Here is a 19,101-nt window from a genome sequence, read left to right as displayed (position 1 = left end):
AAGCAGGACACTCGAACATTAGATGGGCAATATCCTCAACCCTTGATTCACAGAAAGGGCAAAACGGAATGGTTTGCAACGGTGGCTTCCAACTCGATGTTAGCTGCCCTAGAGGTAGAACACCCACCCTAAATTTGAAATACAACGACCTGTCACCCGGATTAAGAATCAGGTCCAGGTAAGGTTCTCTAGAGGGGAGCCCTTTGATTGATAGAAACTCTACAACAGATCTACATAGTTTGGAGTTGCTCGTTCTGTCATTGGCCGCCCATGTCCAATATAATTTCTTGAGCATCTGTTTGGGTGGAGCTGTTCTGTTAACCCAAGCGTCTCCTAAACCCAATTTACAAAGCAGTTGCTTGACTTCCCTAAGCCAGCCGACCTTGTGCCAGCCGGGTAGTGAAAGGAGTTCTCTTAGGGCATCAGCATAGCTGGACAATTCCGGTACATTCCATATCCGAGCCCATAATAAGAGGGGGCGGAGCCTAGCTTGCTCACTTATTGGGCGTGTACCTGCATCCAGTAAGAGTGGGAGTGTAGGGTTACTGTGTGGTAGCTTCATAAGATCCTTGTGGAAATTGTTTTCGAGGTGAGTTAAGGTGTCGACTCTCTGTACACCCCACAATTCCGCACCATACAGAGCCGCACTCACCACCCTTGCCCTATTGATGTCTAATATTGCCCCAATGGGTTTGAGGGATGAGGCACGTTGTTCTTTTAGCAGGACCCCTGTAACCCTCTTATGAGACAGAAAGACTTTTTGGTGGTGGGCCTTCCAATTCATGGAGTCACAGAGTCGAATGCCCAAATAATCAAACTCCTTTACCCTTTCAAGTTGGACTGAATCTAGAGTGGGAGGGATTACAGATTTCCTAGGTGGGTTTAGAACGAGGAATTTGGTTTTGCTTATATTGATAGCTAGGCCCTTGGTGTCACAAAAGTCCTTAAAGCTTGAAAGCAACTTTTAGATGCCTGCTGGAGTTTTTGAGATTAGGAGGGTGTCATCTGCGAATAGGAGGGTAGGTATTTTCCTGCCAGCCAGGGAGGGTGCATCTGCTGGATGTTGGAGAAGATGCTCCACCACTCCGTTAACATAAAGTGAGAACAGAGTGGGGGCTAGCACACAACCCTGGCGGACCCCCCTATCTACAGGAATGCGAGATGTTTTTTGCCCCTGGTCACCCCATGCCAGAGGACAGGGGTCGATGTCGTCCAGGACCCGCCATGCGGGAGGAGTGGGACCACGCCACGAGGCCGGGTCCAACACGCGTCCCCCCCAGCTGAAGGCGGGGAGAGTCACCCATCTTCTTGGGGGTCCTCCTCGCCGAGGCGGAAGAAGCGGGATAGGCCGTCAGCGTTGGCGTGGTCGCTGCCGGGGCGATGCTCCACAGTGAAGTCCATCCCGGGTAGGGAGATGGACCAACGTAGCAACTTTGGGTTCTCCCCTCGCATCTGCATCAACCACCGCAGGGGTCGGTGGTCCGTTTGCACCCGGAAGTGGGTGCCGAAGAGATAGGGTCGGAGTTTCTTGAGGGCCCACACCACGGCGAAGGCCTCTCGTTCAATGGTGCTCCAGCGTTGCTCTCTGGCCAGCAGACGTCAGCTGATGAAGGCCACCGGTTGATCAACTCCTTCGGCGTTGATTTGGGACAGGACCGCCCCAACACCGTGCTCGGAGGCATCTGTTTGGACTACAAATTCCCGGCTGTAGTCGGGGGCTTGGAGCACGGGGGCGGTACACATCGCTGTCTTTAGGGTCTCAAAGGCGGCCTGACACTCGGGGGTCCAGTGTACCTTCTGTGGCTGCTTCTTGGAAGTGAGTTCAGTGAGGGGGCCCACAATGCTGCCATAATTCTTCACAAAGCGCCGGTAGTACCCAGTGAGCCCCAGGAAGGCTCGAACCGCTGTCTGGGTGACCGGGGGCTCCAAGGCCAAGATGGCGTCGATCTTGGGTTAGAGAGGGGCCACCTGGCCGCTCCCCACTTGGTGTCCCAGATAGGTCACGGAACCTTGGCCGATCTGGCATTTGCTTGCTTTTATGGTTAATCCGGCCCGGCGGAGGGCCGCCAAGACCTCCCGGAGGTGCTGGAGGTGTTCGGTCCATTGGAGGCTGTACACCGCGATATCGTCCAGATATGCGGCGCTGAACTCTTCTAACCCCGCCAGCACCTTATTCACCAGTCTCTGGAATGTTGCGGGGGCGTTTTTCATCCCAAATGGCATCACCCTGAAGTGGTAGTGGCCATCGGGGGTTGAGAAAGCAGAGCGCTCTTGGGCGCCTGGTGTGAGTCCGATTTGCCAGTAGCCGGAGGTTAGGTCGAATGTGCTCAGGTAGCGGGCCGCCCCCAGGCGGTCAATCAGTTCATCAGCCCGGGGAATGGGTTGGGCGTCGGTCCGAGTGACGGCGTTCAATCCCCGGTAGTCTACACAAAACCTTAGTTCGGGAGAAGCTTTGGGGACCAGGACGACAGGGCTGGCCCATGGACTGTCAGAGGGTTCGACCACCCCCAGAGCCAGCATCTTGGAGACCTCTGATTGAATGCATGTCCAAACTCGATCGAGAACTCGGTAGGCCTGGTGTCGCACAGGTGGGCTGTCCCCGGTGTCGACATCGTGGACGCACCACGGGGTGACTCCGGGGGTGAGAGAAAACAAGTCTGCAAATTTTCCCCACAGCTTTTGGCAGTCTCGGCGTTGTTCTGGGGTCAGGGCGGAGGAGAGGTTAACTCCCTCCACGGAGCCGTCTTTCTCGGAGGTGTTCAGGAGGTCCGGTAGGGGCTCCGAGTCGTCTTCGGCCCCACTGTCAGTAGCCATCAGGAGGCTAAGTTCCGTCCGGACAAAGTGAGGTTTGAGCCTGTTGGCGTGGAGGACCCGGAGGGGGTTCCTGGGGGACTCCATGTCCACCAGGTATGTGACAGGGCTCTTGCGCTCCACCACTTTGAAGGTCCCAGTCCACTTCTCCTGGAGGGCACATGGTTGACCGGTGACATGACCCAGCTCGAACTCAATGGAAGAGGCGTTTTGATCATACCAGCGTTTCATCTCTTCTTGGCTGGCCTCAAGGTTGTTTTTTGCAAGTTCCCGGAACCGCCAAGTCTGGTTGCGGAGGGTCAGGAGGTACCGGTATATGTCGGGGGGAGTATCTTGTGTGGCCACCTCCCAGCCTTCTTTGACCAGGCTTAGGGGACCCCGGACGGGGTGCCCGTACAATAGTTCGAAGGGGCTGAACCCCAGAGACTTCTGAGGCACCTCCCGATAGGCGAAGAGGAGGCAGGGCAGCAGCACATCCCATTGGCGTCGTAAGGGCTCTTCCAGGCCCATGATCATCCCCTTGAGGGTTCGATTAAAACGTTCCACCAGTCCGTTCCCTTGGGGGTGGTAGGGGGTCGTAAATTTGTACGTGACCCCGCATTGTTGCCACAGGGACTTCATGTAGCGGGAAATGAAGTTCGTACCTCGGTCACTGACGACTTCTCGGGGGAAGCCCACCCAGGAGAAGATCCCCATTAGTACCCGGCCCACCACGGGAGCCGTCACGGTCCGGAGAGGGATGGCTTCTGGATAACGGGTGGCATGGTCCACCAGGCCGAGAATAAAACGGTGACCTTGGGATGTTCGGGGCTCCAGAGGTCCCACGATGTCGATCCCCACCCGTTCGAAGGGGGTGTTGACGACTGAGAATGGTTGCAGGGGGACCTTGTGCTTCCCGCCGCTCTTCCCGCTGGCTTGGCAGGTAGGGCAAGTCCGGCAGTGATTGCTTACATACTTCCTCATCTTGGGCCAGTAGAAATGGGTCACCAGGCGGCTGTATGTCTTGTCCTGCCCCAGGTGCCCAGCGAGGGGCACATCGTGTGCCAGATTCAGGAGGAAGTCTCTGAACCGGAGGGGGACCACCAGTACCCGGCTGGCCCCCAGCTTGGCAATCTTTTGTTCACTGTAGAGGAGATCGTGTCCCAATAGACCCAGTGGGACCCCGAGGTGTCTCCGGCGGTTTGAGCGGCGGCTTGCTGTTGGATCCCCTAGAGGGAGGGACAAGTTTTCTGTTCTTGTTGGAACTGCTCATGTGTGGGGCCACCGTCTTGGCGCCATTGGGCCAGTTCCGGGAGGTCGCTGAGCGGGGCAATTTCTTCACGGTTGGGCCCCGGGGACCGGGCTCAGTTTCAGAGTCTTCGGAGACGGCAGGCGGCGGAGGCTCGGGCCACTCTGGTTCTTCGGTTGGGGTGGTGGCCCGGGCGGCCATGGATCGGGTGGTCGCACAGACCCACTCAGGGAGGCCTAGCATCCCCAGATGCTCTCTCCGCTTGACGTCAGCCCAGGGGGAACTTTCCAGGTCGTTCCCGAGGAGGCAGTCTACGGGGGCATCGTCCCGGACTGTCACTCTCAGCATGCCCGACACTCCCCCCCCCCCCCCCCCCCACCCCCCCCCACTCAAAGGGGATGCGGGCCATCTGGCACAGGCTCTCTGAATTGTCCGATGACCGCACTGGGCACAGTACAATGGGCAGGATCTGGTCAGGGGTCACCAGGTGGCAACGGACGGCCGTCACGCTGGCTCCCGTGTCGCGGAGGGCTTCGGCCCGGTGCCCATTAATGGTGACCCACTGGCTGTACTTCTGAGTGTTGGCCGGGATTGGGGCCCGGGGGACCATGTCTCTTTCGCCTAGACATACCAGGGACATGGCGGCGGGCTCCCACTCGGTCTGGTCTTGGTCATAGTCCTCTTCTTCGCCCCTCTCCTCTCCCAGGGAGGCGGCGGCGATCTGGTGGACCGGTGGTGCTGGATCGCTGGTTCATTGGGCGGTTGGGGTCATTGGCATAGTGACCGGGTCGCTGGCATTTGTGGCAGATAACGTTCGAGCGGGGCCCCGGCCGTGCTGGGGGGGGGCCCTCTTCTGGCCAGGGAGGGTGAAGTGTTGGTCGGGGGAGGCACCGCGGGGGCGTCCCGGTTCCGGTTCTGGCCTCCGCCGCCGCCTCGCGGACGGTGGGGCCCTTGGGTAGCTCGTCTGGGGTCTCCCATCGAGTTCCGGGGGACCTGGGTGCTTTCCCATCGATCGGCTTCGATGGTGAGTTTACGTGGCTCGGTCAGTTTGCTGTCGAGGAGATGCTGCCTGAGTTCGACAAAGCAGTTGTTGGAGAGGTGCTCCCATACAATGAGGTTGAACAGCTGCTCGTAGGTGATGACTTGGCTGCCTTTGATCCACCCCTCTAAGGCTCTACTATAGAAGTTCACATACTCCACCCAGGTAGTCTCGGATTCGCTGCCGGTACATCTCGGGGGTGAGTCCATAGCGGGTATGGAGGGCGGCTTTCATGTGCTCATAAGAGGTCATTTCGGCGTCTGGGAGCTGTAGCAGGGCATCTCTCCCCTCGTTGACGAACTTTCCCCACAAGCCGGCACCCCAGTCTTTTTGCGGCACCCAGTGCGAGGTCATGGCTACCTCGTAGGCCTTAAACCATTGTTGGATGTCGTTGTTTTTATAGTATTCTCTGACGACATCTTTGGGGATGTGGACCTTTGTGTCCGCAGGAGGAGGTGGGCTTCGGTTCCCGGAGGCGCTGGCCTCCCCGTCTTTAGCCTTGATCTCAAGTTCTTTTAAACCACGCTCGTGCTCGTTCGTGAGCTTCTTCTCCTCTAAGTCCCTCTGCCTTCGTTTCTCCTCCAGGTCCCCTTGCAGCCGTAGTTGCTCAAGGGCTATCTTTTTCTCGGCCAGCTGTAGTTCTCCATCCAGACGGAGTCGGGCCAGCTCCAATTCGTGGAGCCGGCTCTTTTCTCGCTCTCTGGCGTCTTCGTGGGAGAGGCCCGTGTTTATGTTGGTATTTCCTTCCTCTGCTGTGGTAGTGATGGTTTCCGGGTGCCTATCTGGGATCATGATATCTTCGTTCTGGGGTGACGTCGCTCCTGTCTCAACCCATGTTTGTAGGGCCTGCTTGAAATCGTCCTTGGTACTTAGTCCAGTGGTAGCGATGCCCAGGTCCTTGCAGAACTGTTTCAATTCTTTGTGGTTATAGTCTTCCAACCGTTCCTTCTGGAACTCCGCGGTCGGTCTGGTTTCCTTGGTAGTCATGGTCGTAGTGTGTTTCTGTCAGTAGTGGGTGAGTCACTCTCTGTACGATTTGCGTTGGCTCGGATCGCACCGCCTGCCACCAATGTTAGAAAGGCGATCTTAGAGGGGAGGCAGAGGCTATCTTGCCGACCACCCCGAGACCCACCTCTCCTTATGGAACTGGCCGAGCGCCGTCGAGAGGCCTCCTGGCGAGGTTCCTCTCCTAGGATCGTACAGGCGAGCAATCACACTACTACAGATGGACACCACACAAGGATAGATTCTTAACGTCTTTATCAGCAATCAAGGCAGGTTATCGCGACAAGATATGTACAAATGGATCGAGGGATCATTAAGGTCTTAGTAACTGTGGGAAGGGGGTAGTGGGACAGTCTTGGTACCAGCCTGGTACAGGGATACCCTACGCTCAGCTCTCAATCCTCGAGCTGGGGGGTTCCTCGGGGTCGGGCCGCGGCAGCGCCAGCAGGGCTCCGGAGGTGGTTTCAGCGAGGTCGGGCCGCGGCAGCGCCAGCAGGGCTCCGAAGATGGTTTCAGCGAGGTCGAGCCGCGGCAACGCCAGCAGGGCTCCGAAGATGGTTTCAGCGAGGTCGAGCCGCGGCAGCGCCAGCAGGGCTCCGACGATGGTTTCAGCGAGGTCGAGACGCGGCAGCGCCAGCAGGGCTCCAAGGATGGTTACAGGGTTCGAAGTAGGCGAGTTCTTCTCAGGGTCTCTCGACTCCAGGATACAACTACTGACCCATTTCAGAGCTGCCCTAGATATAGGTCTGGAGTCCTTTGATGTCCGGACCCTCGCACCTGGGGGTCAGAGGGGCCGGGATGAGAGTGTCCAGACACCCAGCAGGGGGGTGGAGCCCGCGCCCAGGGAGGCCGGGGGGCGATCGAAACCAGGCGTTCGAGGACGGCTGGAGGGCCATCGAAACTCTCCTCCTCCTTGATCCGTCAAGTGGCCGCTTTACCACCTGGTCGGATCTTGGTGCCTCAATGTCGGGGCTTTGCTGGGGCCGTGGCCGAGGTCGGGCCGAGGCCACGGGGCCCGGACGTGGAAGGCCCAAGATGGATTCGGGGCCTGAGAGGGTGGTCCGGGATAGGGGTCGGACCAGCAGCGTGGGGTGAGTAGGGGTCGCCATGTTCTGGAGGGGGAGAGCCGGGGGTCGCCATGAGTGGCGGCTCTCGTGAAGGTTGGAGGGGGTAGCTTCATGCCGGAGGACAGGGGTCGATGTCGTCCAGGGCCCGCCATGCGGGAGGAGTGGGACCACGCCACGAGGCCGGGTCCAACGCCTTGTTAATTGTATTGTTCTCTTTAATAAGAACTTGCTTAGCACACAATGTATTGGATTGATTGCATGATGGCAGTCGTGGCGAAATAGGCCAAGCAAGTGGACGTGGACATAGTAGAAGTGGATACAGTAGTACACTCAAGAAATGCATGATTGAGAACAGCTGGATTCATAGTGTGAAGTCCTGGTCTAGTTGTTGGTTATGCCACTTGATGGTAAGGTCTTTAAATTTCAAAGATGGATCACGCTCTAGAAGGTTTAGTGAGAGATGTGCTACCACCAGATGCCCTGGGTTTGGTGTTCTCCACAAACATCTTCCACCATCAATATCGCAAATTCAAAGGGTGTAGTCACCAGTTCAGCAGTCAGCCATTGACAAAGTGTCATCAATAACAATCCGTTTTTTCCCAGAGCACCAGGCTTCATCCATCCATGCGAACCACTGTGATACCCTTCTGAAACATTGGACTGTGTGCACAAATCCCATCGGGCACTGGTGTTGGCCTTCCTTCAAAGACAGTGGGAGATAACTTCAGACCATTTGGTCCTCCTGATCACAGCTTGAGGCTGTTCGCTCTGTCTTTAAAGAGGTCTCCACCTGCCGCCTCACAATCAACCTTTCCACACAAATATCTTGAGGATTTACAGGGGCTCCCTCCAGTTTGAAGACGCATTAAAACATGGCCTTCTGTTAAAAATGGGGACCACGTTATTCTAGATTTTCATAGCATTGTCCTTTGTCCGCTTCAGTGAGCCCTGCTCACAGTAATCCCCCTCAGTGTACGAGAAGAAGTCTTTTCTTTATCTGCCTCAGTGGATTCAGTTTATTAGCTTAGTTATGGAAGCATGCCAGCACAGGGCTTTATTTGCTTGGGACAGACTAGTCCGCATCCAAAATGTAAGGTGGATTTGTAGAGCGCTGCCCGTCACCCGTGAGGTTATCCAGGTACAGGCATTGAAGCTTTCACATATCCCATCCCAGCCTTAAAAGTCAGTCTTGAGACTCCTCAATGGGCACGCAGCCGCAGTGAAATGAGTTGAAGGATTTAATCTCCCTCCATTAAGATCTCCTTTATTCCCTGCAGCGGTCGGCGTCACCTCGGATTCTTCTAATGGAATTCCTTCAGACCTTGGAGACCCTGGCTAAAGGACTGGAGCAGATGCTCCTTCGAGTAGCTAGGCAGCCCATCTTGGAGATCCAATGTTCGAGACATGATCCCCTTTTCAGGAAGGGCTTTTTACATCAGGACATTGTGTGTCTTTGAAGATAATCCCACCTTCCTGTTACGCTCTTGACAGACAACCCCACAGCCATGTTTTATGTGAATAAGCAGAGAGGAGTAGGACCCACACTGCTTTGTGAAGATACTGTTGATTAACTAATCTTCTTTCAGATGAATCTCCTAACTTCTGCAGATCCCTGGGAGCCCTCCTCCTCCCCACTTGAGGGTGAATGAATTATTTTTGTTATCTTTTGACTCGGCCATCTGCATCTCCATTCTCTGTGGCTCTTTGTTACAACTTGGGTGGAAATTCCAGCTCTGGCTGATTCTGTGTCCTGCCACTCGTGTTGTGGACCTCTGAGAGCTGGACTTCAGCGCCGAGACACTTCTTCCGAAGTTGCACTATTATTATTATTATTCGACCAGAGACTGAAGTTATCACACGAATCAGCCTTACATCTACTGAAGTAAAACCGTACACCTGGTGTTTGCTTCCTTGCTTTCCGTAGATATTTCACCTGCCGAAAGCTGGCGAATTGTCCTACTAGGAAACCGGGGTTCCCTTTATGAAGGTGTTTCGTCATTACTGGTGAAATAAGAGGTTTTATTTGCAACATCACAAACTTAACTAAAACATTTTCACAAAATGTATAATCACCTTAGAAATACCAAAAAGAAATTGGACCCTGAATCTTCAAACCTGCATGTCAGATCGCAGGTCAAGTCCATTATGCTGTCATTTCTCTGTACACAGAATTATAGGGACTCGACTTGTGTGGGCCATTAACCCACCATTAATAATAATGTGACAAGGACACCCATAAACAGTTTAGTCAATTAATCACCATATTGTAATCAAACTCTAATGTTTCATTTTGGTATTTGTAACATAACTTGTATTTGTAAAGCGCCCGTTCACCCCTAAGCATCTTGGCTCTGAAGTGTATTGTTACCCAAATCAATGGTACTCATTTTATCGACCACCGAAGGATGAAAGGCTTAGTGCATCTCCGGGGATTCGAACCTGTGACCATTACGTCGAACACAGGCCGCTAACATGGACGCATTAGTCCACTAAGCCACCAGACCCGGCTAATATATAGCGAGGACCTAACCTGTAGACAAGGGAGTTTTTCACTTGAAACTTCAAATATTACAAGGTGAGAAGGCTTGGCGAGGGTGAGACGATGAGTAAGGGATAGGCCGGTAAACATACGTTCTTGAGTGTGCTTTTGGCCTTCAGCAGGATTGCGTTAAGGCCCATTCTGAGCAGGTCTCACTGTAAGAATAGCGAGTAGCGGTTAAACCTCTGGAAGATGATTGTAGGCCTTTTTGGTGCTTGGCTTGGAAAAAAACAGTTTCATTGACTTGAATCTTTTCCTTCACAGACTTTCCTGAATTTGATGGGTTTGACGTCTAGGGTTTCTTTGAGCTCTGAGTAGGTGTAGGACATCATTTAAGCAGCCGAGAGGCCATGATGTAAGGCTTAGTGCATCGACCCTGCCACTTTGAAGTCAATTTCGAGCTTCCAAGGGTAGCCAGTTGTGGTCTCTTAGAATGGGTGTGTTATGATGAATGATGTATAAAACCAAGGCATTTGTATTCTATGTTACTTTGGACAATTGAGGGTGTTGCTCTATGCCATCTAACAGGCAGTCTGTGGGGCTCAAAACATGTTAAAGCGTGGTTAACATGAAGCGATATGGGTCCATTGGAAAAATGCCTTGGCATGCGCATTGAAGCTTGACGGCGTTGAACTGCTTTGTAAATGTTATTGAAATGGCGGACGGTTTAGTGAGCAGGTAATACATCGACCCCCCTTCTCCAGGCAGCCTCCTCAGTGAGTAAGACTTTTGGATGTATATGTTGGCCACACCGTGAGCAGTCCAGGGGCTGGCGCGCTCAAGCCCCTTTCTATTATAAAGAGTAGTCTCGTTTATTAAACATCAACTTCAGGGCTGTGATGGAGAAGTTAAGCATTGTGATTAACGGGGACAGTGGTCACTGATTTGCATCCTGTCCCATCAGACGCGCTCTGCCCCTGGCTGAGGGCAGCACATCAGAGGCATTAAGATGCAATAAAACAGGAAAAGAATGTTAATGAGAACTGTGCTAAGTAGGACGGAAGAATTGGCAAGACTGCAAGACAAGGTCTCTAATCCTTCATGATGCAGCAGTTTCTATCGAAGGGAGAAGGGAAAAGAGCCTGGAAGAGTAAAGGACGAAAATAAGACGGGAGAGGGAAGAGCGAGTGGGGGATGAGTAGCGGTGGAGATAAATGAGATTGGAGGAGTGAGAGAACTATGAGGTAAGGAAGAATGACATAGAACTGGTCTTCAAACTTTTTCATGCCGCCTCCTCAAATCTTTTCACAATTATTCTATTAAACTGGCAATATTTAAACATGTCTAGACTTATTTTAACATTGCAGTTAAGTTCTGTTATCTTTTTAAAAATGCTTCCAAATACATGATTGCCAAACATACTATTCTGGACAGTCGGGCCTTACTAACGTGTAAGAGTATCTACAGTGTGATTATTGGAAATGGGGGGTTTTGAAGAATATTTTGGGTCCCTTCTCTTATGACACCTTCTCCCAGCCAGGATATAAATGACAAAAGTTGTTAGTGTTGGCCCAAAAAAAAAATAATTCTGCTGAAAACAAAGCACTGTAACAGCATAATGCTTCTTTTGACCAGAGCCTGGCGCCCCAGCCCATCCTGAGATCACTTGAGCCCCCCCCCCCGTTTGAAGACTCCAGATATAGAAGGATATGTAGGGAAGAGGAATGAGATTGTTCCAACTGTCCCTCTGCATTACTTGTGGTTGTGGTAGTTGTAAGGCGCATCAGTGACCCGCTTTATTCTTTGAATGTTGCTTTATTTGTAGGCCAGGCGGGCATCTAACCCTTTGACTTACCCATCTAATCCCCCAGAGTCATCCTATTAGTGAGTGTTGCATGCTCAGGAACATGGGCAGGATACCAAAGCTGGCACCACTTGGACCGGCTTTGTGGCTTGTCGCCCGGAGGAAGAGCAGCGGAGTTTACAATCCATACCTCAGCCAGAAGGCCCTTGTGTGTCTGGCATTTTACTGCACATAGAGCAATCTGGCAGGATCTTGCGCCTGTACTCTCATTTGCTCTTGTTCGTGCCTGTAGTTTCCATTTTACTGATGCTGTAAATACAACCAGTTCCACATGCTAGATGTGTCTGTAAACCTTACCTTGGATAAAGACTTTTCTTCTGGATTTTATCAACCGCTCAAACTCTGAATCCAAGCGCTTTATCTGGAGACAAACTTCCAACTTCTTTGAAGGCCTCTTCACTTTGACCAGAAGTCTTATCCAGGTTAATGGATGAATTCATCTCTATTTTAATCCATTTTTAAAATGTTGCCAGTAGTTCAAGGGGACAATTAAAGCCGAACGGTGGGCTTCTATATATTGATGAAAGTATTATTTTTTTTGTGCATGAATAAAACAAAAGGAATCGCTGTGCTTTTTTGTATCTGTTGAAATACATTAACAGGACTAAGGAGAAACATAAGGCTCAGTGCACCAAATCGTATGCACAGTTAAGTTTTTCTTGCTTGAACAAATAATAACCACATTTTTCATAACGCTACAGTCCAATTTTTGGGATTCCTAAGTACTGTAAATAACAGAAGTTAACGTGCAATTCACAAATACTTCAAGTATTTACAGAGGCTCAGTTTATATATGCAATTAAACGTTTTGTATTCACAAACATTTAAATTGCACCCATTAATCTATTTAATCACATACAAAATAGAGCTGTATTGTGTAGGATTATGCGTGAGTAGATCTGCACCCACTACAGAGTTGGGGCCTAATTAAGACTTTGGCAGTGTGGGAGTCGACGGTTACGCAAGCACCCTGCTTCCACGCTGCCCAAGACAACTGCCGCCCGCGAGTTTCCTCGTGGTCTGGTGGGCGGTGCTTTGGTGGTCCTTCGGTGGTGTAGTTCTAAGACTCATAAGTGAGCCTTTGAACTGCAGCACCGAGGGAGCGCAAAGCAAGTTCCTGCACGGCATGGACTGTGCAGTTCATGCAGCAACTGGGGTGCATGCACACAGGAGGGACATGTACACCCCTAAATGCACTCCTATGCACAGGGGCACCAGGGGACCCCGTAGGGCACCCTTACTTTCATGCCTACCACACTTTTCATGGCAGTATCACCGCCATGAAAAGTGAAGAGGTCAGAAAAGTCGTAAATACGGCACCGCCTAGCATATTGATGCCCCAGACCGCCGCTATAACGCCAAGGGATTGCGGATCCTCGGTGGTTACGGAAGTCCGACCGCCGTAGTCTTAATACGCACCACCACCCCCCCAAGTTTGTCGGTCTGATGGATGCTCTAGCAGGTATGCGCACATCGACTGAGTTTTGGGATTTTAAGAAACTTTTCCTTGGCATAGCCTAAGAAAGTTCTATTCTTTCCAGTCCAGGGAAAGAGTAGGTTTCCCCCTGACTGCTGATGGAAAGGGAACACCCACAAACATGGGTGGGTTGTAGGAGTAAGAGTTGCTCTTCTCCCCACACACAGAAAATATTTTTCCCTCATAGTGCAACTGCTCTAAAGCAGTTTATTTGTGTGTTACTAATGGTACACAATGTGCAGTTATACTTGGGAAAATCTCTTTGAATGAATGTAAAGGGAATTCTCAGAGGCTTTCTGAATACTCTTACGACCCTACGACTGCTTCAACTTCTCAGGTTTACTCCTGGAATCATTTGAGAATAACAGAAATTCGATTTAAATTTCTTTGTGTTGGGCTCATCGAGATAGTGATGGCAAGAAATCCTGACTCCACCCATTCTTTAATAAGTACTGAATAGTCCTATGTCGTAATTCCCGCCTTTTATATCTTTCTTTAAACTTTAAATATCTTCTTTCCTCAATATCTTGGCCAAGCAATTCTCACCCTGCGCAAGGGTCTAATAATGAACATATCCATTCAATACATCTCCTCTTTAAACAGGATTTCTCTATTCACCCTTTTGAGGATTGAGGCTTGGAAGGAGGAGACATGTTTTTTCTGTGTCGTGGGGCGCTTTTTCACGTAAGCGAGGGAGCCGGTGTAGGAGATAGGCTTTCGAAGTGATGAGGCGGCTTTGATGTTTCAGGAAGCATTGCATTGCATGATATGGTTAACTTGGTTCCCAAGGGAGCCTCAAACTGTCAATCAATGTTTAGGATGGGTTCTGGGACAAGATTTCAATGTTCTTTTCAGAAAGACTTGGATGCATCATAGAACTGGGGAAAAATCCAGATGCTCGTCAGTGGGCAGAGGACCTCATTGCAAAAAATAGGTTGCCAATTAGGCACAATGTTGGTTTCGCACAATGCCCTCTAGTATTTTCAGTTTTTGACATGTATTTTCATTCTCACTGGGTTTTCTTCTCATTGGGAGGGAGATGCTAGAATTTACCTTTCTTGTCTACATGAAAGGCATTTCGGATGCCAATGCAGGTCTTGTTATTTCTGAACCGATAAAAGTTGTTGCTAGGTTACTGTCTCCAGGAGAACCCGCTCTCTGCTGCCATCCTCGTGGTGCAGATGTTCGTGTGCATACAAAGGCCTGCTGGATTGACGTAATATCTGTGAAAATAACTCCTTTTTATGATTTTTCGGACCTGGTTCTGCATCGATTTTTTCCAGACTGATTTCTCCATCAGTTCATTTTGTCTTGTCATTTTTAGCTAATGCCAAACCATTGGTAGTAAACATTAAGGGGGTCATTAAAAAAAGAGAACAAAGGACATTATTCTGCCTGTTAAAACCTACTTTGGTGGGAGAAATACTTTTTCATTTTAGCTAATGTAGTAGATTGAATTGAGAATATTTTCCGAAGATGTTGTTCTGGGGTAAGCTGGAGATTGCTGTTCTTGTTTCTAACATACAGTTTATGTATATTGTACGAATATAATCAGGCTCAATATGTTTAAGGCACATCAGATATGACTTAGTTGAATGTGAATTTGAAGACCTGTCTCGAAAAGGTGTCTCAGCATATTTCGAGAAAAATATTAAATAAATGGCAAGTAGCAAGAAAAAGCATTGTTTTCTTCTGAGGTTTCCTTCTCAGGACCTCACTTTTTTTCTGGATTTTTAAAAAGTTCTAAAAACATGGGAGCTGATTAGGATGGCATTCCTTTGGAAACGGAACCACCCAACTTGGTGACGGCGGTCCCGCCATGACAATTACAATGGGACCACCTTCAAGGATGTTGCAAAGTGTATTCTTTGTATTGCGTCTTGCGCTGCGGCCTGCAGCACATGCTGCTGTGCAAAAAATGCACATTTTTAATATCCGTGCACTATGTCGCATGCACCATGCAGTGCCTGCCACATGGTGCAGGGATATGTTGGGGGTGCCCCCCAGGATCCATGTTATAGGGCCAGTGGGGAAAGGCAGCTCGCTACGAGACCCCAAAGTCCTTTTCATGGCGGGTTAACCGCCATGAAACGGCTTGGGGCAAGGGATTTTGTAATCCCAACGGCGGTGCCACTGTTGTAGGGATACAGCTCCCACTAACGAGTTCCTTGAACCAGTCTGAAGTGTGGCGGTGGTAAACACTATTACGATGGCGGTGGGACTGCCACCAAAAGGCTATCGGTGGCAGTCCCATCATCATCCTAATCAGGCCCATGATTCTTTTCTAATAGTGAAACGTGTAATTAATTTTCTGTCACAGCATACCATAATACTTTTCATTTTTTTTTCCTGAAATATTTCTTTAGAATTGACAAGTGTGATCATACTATGTGTTTTCGCGTTCATTTTTGTGGGGAATCAATGAACTGCACTGAAATTACCAAAATGGTCTGTCACAAATGGGCCATTTCACCAAAGAGCTGCTTATACCGTATACTGCCTTGTTTGTTGGATAGGTGGATAAAAGTGTCATAATTAGTGATTAAACTACTTTCACTGGGCTGCCCCCTTTCCAGTGCTGATCCATACAAACCAAGATATTTACAGCTCTTTCTAGAAAACCCCCTGTTGTAGTGGTCATGGCCACAGATGAACAATTTATAGAGATTTAAAGCCTTGCTCGATTCCTTCCAGCACTCGTGTGATCAGTTTGGATAGTTTAGGAATTGATGGAGTCTAGTAAAGCTTTGTGGGCATTTTTCTGTAAACATACAATGTGATATAATTGGGATTTTGTATGTTTCTTGCATACCAATGACTTTTTGTCTACAGGCTTTGGCGATGAGTTTGTCTCAGGTTTGTTGGTTTGACTACAGGGTTGTGATCTTCGTGTCGTGATGCCTGCCGACATGTCATCACCCAAGGAGTAAATATGATGTGAATGAATGAGTGAGTGAGTGTCCTGCACATATGAGTCTGTCATGTGAGAGGCTCTGGTGAAGTACCATGCAATGAGGTGTTCAGTAAACATTTTCTTGGCTTCGGTCTGCGATGTATATCACAGTGGGTGTTCGGATCTTCTTGTCCTTCTCCAAACCGACTTAGACAAGGTCTGTAACCCATGGCTTGCAGCCTCACTGGACCCAGTAATGCAGGAGTGGTTAGTACCTTTCATGATTATTGAAGGGCAATTGTGCTGGTGATGGATGAGCGGTTGGGTGTTTGTTAGCTATTGTGCTGTTGTGTCGGGTATAGCTCTGGCTTATTAGCAGAGTGGTCTGATCTTTAGGTATGGAGTAGGTCTGCTGTCTAGTTTAGTTATGGTACTGAAATCTCTCCACGGCAAAGGTCCACTTGACCAACTGGTTCTGATGTTTCTCTGTACCTGATTCTATCTGTGATCCCCATGGCTCTCTTCTATTATATTTTGTATAGCAGTTGCAATATGGTCCGTGTGGCAAAGGGTACGTAGTCATGCTGATAAGTTTCCTCATCTCTTTTCTGTTTGATTTGTTCTTGCTGCAGACGCTTTTCTCTGTACGTTGGGGTTCTCTCCCATGAGGCCAAAATGATACCTAAAGTACTCATAACGATACATGTCTTTAATTAACTGTACTTGCTAATTGAAGACAATTATCATTTCCTGCTGCTTTTAGGAAATTTTACGCAAGATATTGAATTATTATTCTTTTTTTTTTAGGATAAGGTGCTGCGTATGCTGTATGTTTGGGCATTGTGCAGAGATCAAGATGAACTCAATCCTTATGCTGCTTGGAGGTTATTGGACATTTCAGCTTCCAGCTCAGAACAGATTCTCTGAAAGTGAACACAGGGAAAGACTTTTTTTTTACCTCTTGATCTTACCAATGCCTTCTCTGCAGCATGGGACGACCGTCTGTGGAGGGCAACACTCTACACAGGACCATGCAAGACGAGTCACGCGTATGATGCAGAAAGGAGGAACAACTTACGGTTCCATCGTTCGCCGCCATGCATTGCTCCTGGGGTCGAGTGAAGTGTCTTATAGTCTGAACCAAGGGCCATCTCCAGCACTGCGCCCGTGGTAGCAGTCCTGAACTTAAGACTATCGATGCGATGAAAGACTGTGGTATTGCAGAGTTAAACCTATGTGCTGCTCACGTCCGATCACCCCAATTCACTCTTTTAAAATAAACTACAAACAATTCATCTAAATATAGCTTTGTAGCTGGAAAATCTTATTTTATTGTTTTTCCATTTGTACATTGTATAATTGTAAATCGCAATCTGTTTTAAATCCCTTTGGAATTAGGCACATTGCGGCAACATTCACTGGTACCGATTGTATTTCCTTCACGTGGGAGTCGGCTGTCCAAGTTTAGAGTGGTGAGTTCTACATGTCCCTTTTTTCAGCGATTTCTTGGACTAGGCTAAACAGTAACAGCCGGGCTCATTTTACAAAGGTAGCCGTTGTAAGCACTGGAACACCTGGGTTGTGTCCATGGAAATGCTAGCATTCGGATTGTAAATTTCAACTAGTCCGTTTGTCCATGTCATTTACAGAGCTAGAATTTGAAGCCATTTTCACCATTGGCCTTTTGACAATTTTTGATGACAAATCCCTCTAGTAACTAAGCTCCGTAAGCTTCACCCTCAAGTAACGCTGAAATGTTTACATTGATACTTGGTTTCAGGGTCATTTATTATTTTTGGCCTCGTCTTCATGGCATCCAGTATGGTCCAATGACCTTGAAAGTATCTACTACCCTCGCATGTGGCTCCTTCAGTCGGTTGCTGTAAAGCAGATCCTGCGTTGAAGCACTAGCCCTTCAGGTGGAAAGGGAACGTACATTTAATTTTGAAATAGGACCTAACTAAACACTTGTTGGGGTGCTCAAGCGCTCTAGTTGTTTCAGATGCTTGAGGTGGACATGACCTGAATCCAGTATGAGATTTCTGAAAACAGTAATGTTGGCCAATGCAGGGTGACTACAAAACTCTGCATTGTGTCTGAAAAAGGTCCCACAGAAGCCTAATTTCAACCCCTTATTACATGTCCACCACATCCAGATTGTGAGTTTATGGTTTTGGCTTTTGGCCCATTTTCACATAAAAAATCTAGTAAATTGCCAAAGCTTAGATTTTTGTTATTCATTTTCCAGATATAAATTAAACGTTCCTCGGCGTATTGTGCGAAAAACATATTAAAACTGAAAGTGACAATTAAGATAAAATTGGTGCTTTATTTGTCTTTTTTTTCTTCGTCTGCATTGACGTTCTAGAGAATAGGAGAAAGTGGGCAAACTGCATTGTGATTCTGCAATTGCATTTAACAAGTCTTTGCACACTTTACCAAGCCTTTTTCCCTATAGTCTTGTGAATCGAAATGGGAATTATTCAACACAAAACATCCGTCCCAAGTAGTGTTGGTGAGCCGTAGAGCTAAAACAACGCTGCAGAAGTAAAAACACTGTTACGAAAGAAATTGTAATTTCAGGGATATGTACTTATTTGCACTCTCTTGTGCTGTTTTTCTGATAAACCCGAAAATCACAAAAGATCCAAGTCTATTCTAATTTATTGTAAGTTTTGCAATATGTGTACATTAATACATAGATTTCTGCTGTGCACGTAGTTTTCAAACCTTACTTTTCTGGATAATTCACAGAGATAGATTCCTCATTTGTACAACACGTAATTGTAGTTGGATTTGACAAACAGCTTGTATATTTCCTCTTTCCGTTGTTTGTAAAATGTTTTTGTAAAATGTATTTATTTCCTTACACCACCCTGTGAAAATGGATAATGGTGATTCCCTGTACCAGGTTTTTTGCACCGCTTACACCTTCGTGATTTATGTTCACGTTGAAAAGTGCAGTTAATGTGGAAAACTATGACACACCCCAGGTACTGCCCACTGCCACTAAGCTAAGTGTCACAAATAGAAAAGGTAACCATACTGTAAGCAAGCTTCTCAAACATCCTAAACACCACTGCAGGAGTATTTAAATGCTTCTGGGTTTAAAGATCTCATGTAAGACTTTACTTATCACTTTTTTACATTCATCGGTCACATTTGTTGCATCTGAAATACTTTGTGAATAGGGTTCTCCATTTTTGGGGCAGATGCTTCTCTAGTTTTATTAAATTGG

At 48.7% G+C, this 19,101-nt stretch overlaps 1 protein-coding gene across 1 annotated transcript in view; it reads left to right on the top strand.

Annotated features, from left to right (window-relative positions):
• Positions 1–18,183, top strand: part of TIMM44 (translocase of inner mitochondrial membrane 44) — a 161,725-nt gene extending 143,542 nt beyond the window's left edge. The window contains exon 13 of the mRNA XM_086947308.1: positions 16,671–18,183. Coding sequence (XP_086803434.1) covers positions 16,671–16,790 — 120 coding nt within the window. The 3' untranslated portion in view covers positions 16,791–18,183. The remainder of the gene's footprint in view (positions 1–16,670) is intronic.
• The last annotated feature ends 918 nt before the right edge of the window (positions 18,184–19,101 follow it).

Source organism: Lissotriton vulgaris, chromosome 12, assembly GCF_964263255.1.
Source record: "Lissotriton vulgaris chromosome 12, aLisVul1.2, whole genome shotgun sequence".
NCBI classification, from domain to species: Eukaryota; Metazoa; Chordata; class Amphibia; order Caudata; family Salamandridae; genus Lissotriton; species Lissotriton vulgaris.
Note: the sequence above shows the minus strand (reverse complement) of the source record. Positions and strands in the feature narration are given on the sequence as shown.